The 6,681-nt window shown below is 34.7% G+C and overlaps 1 protein-coding gene across 1 annotated transcript in view; it reads left to right on the top strand.

The window, feature by feature from the left end:
• Positions 1-6,278, top strand: part of TSPAN8 (tetraspanin 8) — a 44,797-nt gene extending 38,519 nt beyond the window's left edge. The window contains exons 6-7 of the mRNA XM_007952469.1: positions 3,343-3,477; positions 6,129-6,278. Coding sequence (XP_007950660.1) covers positions 3,343-3,477; positions 6,129-6,278 — 285 coding nt within the window. The remainder of the gene's footprint in view (positions 1-3,342; positions 3,478-6,128) is intronic.
• Positions 6,279-6,681: the final 403 nt, after the last annotated feature.

Genomic DNA, 6,681 nt, shown 5'->3' with positions numbered 1-6,681 from the left:
ACAAAAGAGGGGGAGGCCTTCAATGAGATGGATTGATACGGTGGCTGCGATGATGGGCTCAAGTATAGCAGGGATTGTGGGGCTGGCGCGGGATCAGTCAGTGTTTCGTTCTGCTGTGCATGGGGTCACTATGAGTCGGAAACGACTCGAAGGCACTTAACAACAACAACAACTAGTGGTACAGTGGTTAAAGCATTTGGCTGCTAACCAAAAATTTGGTGGTTTGTACCTACCACCTGCTTCATGGGAGAAAAATGAGGCAGGCTGGTTCTGTAAATATTTCCAGCCTTGGAAATACTATAGGGCAGTTTTACTCTGTCCTATAAGGTCACTATGAGTCAGAATCAACTCAATGGCAGTGGGTTTTGGTTTTATTCAATTTATATATAAATTTTATTATTCGTGTGTTTTCTTAATTTGAAACAAAATCTGCTTCCCTATTATGCCATCATTATTGCATCCAGAGTTTCAGAAGTAAAAGAAAATCTATTAATGTTTCTATACATGGAAATGTTCCCTTTGAAAATGTCTATTAAGTATCTCTTAGAAGCTTTGCTTTTCAAGTTTAAGCATCTTGGTTTCTTGAGCTATTTATCAGATGACATTTTGTTTTCCCAAATGATTCACCAGTTCCTATTTGGATGGGAACTTACAAAATTTCTGTTTAAAGCGTCATTTCCAAGGTTAAAACCTGATATGAATCAGTCCTTGTTTCTTCTGTGTTGTGTTTTTCCTAGCTCTCCCATAGCTATGCCCCTTCATTTCCTTCTCTTCAGAATAATTTTCATTGTAGAGCCCAGACTCATCTGGGATAAAGCAGGAAGAATTTAGGCAACCTCAGTTCCTCCACTATGTGAGGCTTGACCCTTGTTATTGCATTGAACTATTACAAGAAGCACTAGATGTGACCACAGGACTTCTGGTCTAGGGCCTGTGTCTTACTTTCTGCGTATCATCCCTGGGACTCAACGTCTCAGTGTCACCTTGGGTTTTAAATGCCAATGCTCTCATTCTAGTATAGAAATCCTGTGTCTGATGCTCCTTGTGTTCATAGGACTGTATTTCTTCTTTACTGTCTGTTATGAGTTTTGTTTCTTTGTTTTCGTATCCATAATGCTTTTCTGTTTTTAGTTACACTCCTTTGGGATATGAGTCCTGCCCCAAACTGTGTCTGGGTAATTAAGGGTCCCAGCACACGTGATCAGAAATTGTAGATGCTATGTTCCTTTCTTTTTGGATTTCAGACAATTCACACACAAATTTCCTTCTAAATTTTTGATGGAATGTGCCCTTATTTATATACAAATGTGCCCTTATTTGTACAGATGTTATTATATTATTCATGGCATAGTGCCTTGTTCATCCAGCCATTATACCTCTGTCAACAAGTCCTAACCAACTTCTTCCTCAACTGCTTCCACGTTTGAATTAGTTGCCAGATACTAGTCAAATGTAACCTTTCTACCTCCTACCATGTTTTGCTGCAAGTATGGCTCTATGCCTCACTAACGAATTCTGAGGTGTATTGTATTCTAAATATGCACTAACCTATGAGTGTGTATAAACCAAACAGTGAGACTAATAGTCCCTTTGTGTAAATTAATACTATTAAACAGTATTTAATGAGAAAGGGTGAGCAATTAGTCATGACTACCACAGGAATAGGAAAGGAGATTGCTTCAAGATTGCCCTCTTTTGCTAATATTGACCTTGGAAACCAACTGAAATTTCCAGCTCTTTGTTATATGAAAGTCTGCTGAGTTATATTTGTGCAGTTAAATCTTGGAGCCAAAATTCAAGACTTTATATTTTCTATAGTTAAACTTGTTAGTTTAAGTCCATTGTTTCACCGTCTCTAAAACTTGATTCTGTTCTGCAGGGTACTCAAGAGTTACATCATCTACAGAGTTGAAAAAATACTTTTCATACCTTTATCTAAGTCACTGATAACAATGTTGAGCAGAACACATTCTTGTGAGAGCATAAAGGAACCAACACAACAACAACAACAACAAAACAGTAGCAGCTAACATGTATTGAGTAACTTTTATGAGCCAGGCACAATGCTAAACACCTCATATCTTTGTACAGCTTTTCTCATTTTTATCTTTACAACAAACCTATGCATTAGATGCTGTTATTAGCAATTACTACTATCTGTATTTCACAGGAAAAGAAACTGTGGCACAGAGAAGTTTAAGTGCATGGATGACATGGTCATCCAGTCAGTAAGTGAGAGTTCTTTCAATACCCTGGCATTGCAAAGCATCTGAGGCTGGAGAACCTCCAGTCTGGCACTTCCATTCTGCTAATTTCATCATTTTTTTCCTATCATTTCTGCAGTTTTCTGGATAGAGTGTACAGAAGTAAGATGAGGATGATTGCTTCTTTCTCTTTCATCTAATAATATCATATACCATGTGGCTTGAATCATTGTTTTTACCACTTCCTTAAAGGAGTCTTGGTAACACAGTGGTTATGCTCTCAGCTGCTAATCAAAAGGTTAATAACACCCAGTGGCTCCACCAGAGAAAGACCTGGTGATGTGCTTCCATAATGATTATTATTGCCTAGAAAACCTTACGGATTGGTTCTATTCTGTTACATGGTATCTCTGTGAGTTGAAATAGATCAACGGCACCTAACAACAATACAACAATAACTCTTCTGAAAATCATTATTTGTTATTCTTGCTCCAAAAATGGCCACAAAGCTCTTTTCCCTCCTCCTTAGCAATTCCGCATGTTTCATTCTGGGGTCTTAATCTTCCAGACATCATTCATTTGTGCCCCTTCAACACCATATATTTATATATATTATTTTTATCCATGTAAAATTCAATCTTATGATTAACTCTTTGAGTATCTTTTTGGTCTTTGAGATACCTCTCACCCTTTTCTTCCTCTCCTCCAAGAATGATCAATGATCCTGAGATGGAAATTTTGTTTTTAAAATGTTTCCATCTCTTTGGAACAACAGTTCTTTTAAGAGACTTTGGAGTTTCTCATAAACTCCTTGAAACTTCTTTGCTAAAATCTTTGATACAAGATCTATTTCTGACCCTTTCTTTTACTGTTAAAAACTGGAAGGTGAATTATTTATTTTCTCTCCAAGCTCCTGTGACTCTTGCATTTATAGTCCATTCTTCCTTCATTAATATTAAGAACAAAATGGAAACTTATTTTTGCTTTTACATTCAGAAGGATAAGTGAAGTAACTTACACAATATCTTAATATAAGAAAAATGTTTATAATGGTTTCATAAGAACATACTTTCAATTTATTGACAACTCTTTGGTCTTCTTTAGTGACTGCTTTCTGTATCTACTTTTCACCAAACAGTTTAATTGCTGTGGTTTGGTAAGTGGAGCTTCTGATTGGGGAAATAATTTCAAGAAATATTCCAAGTCATGTGAATGTCCAGTTACATCAACTTCGGCCTGTACAGTTTATGAAGGAATATCTGTTTACCAAACGGTAAGAACCAAATCAAATTAAGCAGTGCAAGTAATTCTGTTATTTTCTTTTCACAATGAAAGTCTCTACAAAAAATAAAATCACAGCAATAATAATGGGAAGCATGATATCAACATCACTCGAACTTCCCAAACAAATACTTATTTAAAGATATGCATATATATATATAATATTTCATTTCTTCTATGAACTGCAATCATTTATATTCAATTTTAATAGGTCAAAGAAATATTCTACTGCAAGGGGAGGCAAGTACAAATTAAGATAAGAGTGTCATTTCCCCTCTTTGGAGACCTCATTCACCATTTTCCTCATTTCTTCTATTTTATCCTAGGTTCTATGATAAATCAACATGTTTACTTTAATTTAAACATTAAAGTCTTTTTTCTAATTGAAGGTTTATTTCCTAACTAATTGTATAGGTATAAGGAAAAGGCACAGTGTTGCCTTTGTGGAACTTGTAGTCAAATAGGAAAGACGAAGAGATAATTGTTAGGCTACTTCAATCCAACAGGTGACTGGTATTGCAAGATAGGGGTCAGCACAATGTATTATATTAGCCCATCTAACTCAGTCTTCCTGGAGGACATGACACTTGTCCCTCACTGCATGATTTTACATAAGCTGTTCCCTCTGCCTAGGAGGAATGCATACAATCATGACAAGTGGTAGTAGTGGTTAATTTATTCTATGCTATTCTTGTGTCAGGCGGAGCCTCGCTAGAATCAGACATGCTTCTGGATCCCCAAGAAGAGTATAGTCTGGTTGGGAGATAGATACATAAAAGTTATTATAATTCACAATGAATTAATTGCTGTGATAGCTGAAAATTATTTTCAAACTAACATTTTTTGATTTAGTAATGGCTATTGAGGTTAATATATTAAAGGAAATAGAAAGTATTTCAAAGGAAATGTCCTTTGTACTGACCATTCATATCCCTGTTACTGATCTTATGAAAATTAGAGGTGCTCTATTCTAGAGAGGAGTTTCTGTCACTGATATTGAAAGTAACTCATGAGGGCAAAGTTATCTACTGGACTACAATTTTACCAAGTCTTTTTATTGCCCAAGTAATATCATTAAGAAATTTTTATCCTTATTCTTTACATCCTTGCAGCTTCCCTCCTCCCTAGCTAATTTTAGTGACATAATATCCACAAAGATGAGGGAAAACAAATGTGGTGTAACTGAATGTAGTTTCCAGTTAAGATGATGAGGAAATTAGTAAATTCAGTTGCAGATTGTTATTTGTCTTCTGTAAAAGATTCAAGGTAAAGATGTTTTCCCTTAAGATAGATTTTGAAAAGCACCTAACATTATTATAAAAAATAATAGATGTTCTCTCCACATTCACATATAATTCAACTGAAGGTAGACTGATAGCTGTACCAGTCACCCAACAGGAAGGCTATAAATTCATAAAATATTTCCATCTGTCTTGTGTCATTCGCAAGAAGTCTGGAAAAATACGATTCTAGAAGGGCCATAATTCACATTCTGCCTCCCTTCCTTTTTGCCAAGATAACCTGCTTATCGGGGGGAGTGGAGGGGCAAAAAAGCTTCAAATAGAATGAATGTTACTCAGTGGATATAATCATTAATCTCATAGTTAATCCTAAATGGCATTACAGTTTCTTCTAATTCACTTTGGATCAGATGTGAATGGAAAAATTACATCCAGGAATGAAGGGGCAAGGACTGTCTACTTCAGCCTTATGAAGAACTTTTTTTTCACCTAACAAATGGCAATGTTTTTTAGCCTTTTGCACATACGTGGTTATAATAAGGAGGGTATATATATTTTTGACAATACAGATAATGCCACTATTACATTGTGAAGCATATTTCCATTTTTTAATTATCCTTGTAATTTGTAATTACTAGAATTTTTAGTTCTATTCTGAAATGTTTTACAATGGAAAGTGCATCTTGATTTGAATAAATTTTTAAAAATGTGACAGAGAAGAAAATTACTAAATTTTATTTTCTATCTAAAATAAGGACTTAAAGAGTAGACATAATGATTTTTTTTCTTTTTAAGAATCATATGACACTGATAAATATTATTAATGGATTTTTTTTTAATAAAAAGCCTGTTTTAAAAATGGAAATTTGCCATAGTATTATGTAAAACATCAATCTGGGAACTCAATTCTTTGGGTTATAAATCTAGGAACAAAACGACAAGGAAATTTCAGCTCTAAAATGAATATCAGACATTAGAATAAACTGCTAACCAGAAGGCTGGCGGTTCAAACCCACCAGCCACTCCTCGGAAGGAAGGTTGGGCAATCCTACTTCCGTAGTGATACTGCCTCGGAAACCCAAGGAGGGGTCGCTATGAGTCAGGGCTGACTCGATGGCACATAACAACAACAACAACAACAGAATAAAATTATTATTTATATTTAAGGATCCTTAGATTCAGTGATTTGGAAGCTGAAGCAACATTTTTTAATGCATCAACAAACCACAATAGTTAAAATGTTTTTGAGAGAGGGAGATTGTAGAGAGAGCAATTAAATTCCATTTTTTGAGTATGTTCCTTGGTGACAATTTAGAAAGCCAATCAATTCAATAAAAATCTTAATTAAAATGATGTCAACATTTTCTTAAAAGTAACTTTTAATGTTCTTGTTTTTTAACAGCCATGTTATTCTTCCATAAAAGATATTTTTAAGAATTATACTATCATAATTATTGGAATAACATTTGGACTGACAGTTATTGAGGTACAGTATCATCTTGCTTTATTGATCTCTTTATCTATTCTCTTGTTTGTTCATTGGTTTCACTAATAGATATTTATGGTGAGCCAAATAAAATAACAAGAACTTTTGAAAATCACTGGGAATACTAAGTACCCAAAACCAGGAGTTTCTCTTATTTAGCACTAAGTCTGGGGAAGGGTCCACAGTTCTATTGATTGAGTAGAAACAAGGGTATTATTTTTGAGTGATTTCTCTACTGGGAAAAATACAGAATTAATTTTAATTTCCACACAGTTCTTATTCCAAAATATCCTTTCCTCACAAAACAGCGCAAGAGTTAAAGTTTCCTAAAGTTAGAAGAAAAATCACCAAACAAAAGCAAAACCCAATCTTATAATTTTGTACCTTTCTCACTGATTTTGAAACAGATAATAAAAACTGAAACTTGATGTAAGGAGCTGTTTTCCTGCTGTTACAGTCTAGTGAAATT

Source organism: Orycteropus afer, unplaced genomic scaffold, assembly GCF_000298275.1.
Source record: "Orycteropus afer afer isolate SDZICR_OR568_19922 unplaced genomic scaffold, OryAfe1.0 scaffold00339, whole genome shotgun sequence".
NCBI classification, from domain to species: Eukaryota; Metazoa; Chordata; class Mammalia; order Tubulidentata; family Orycteropodidae; genus Orycteropus; species Orycteropus afer.
The sequence above is the reverse complement of the archived record's forward strand: the minus strand, read 5'-3'. Positions and strand labels throughout refer to the sequence as shown.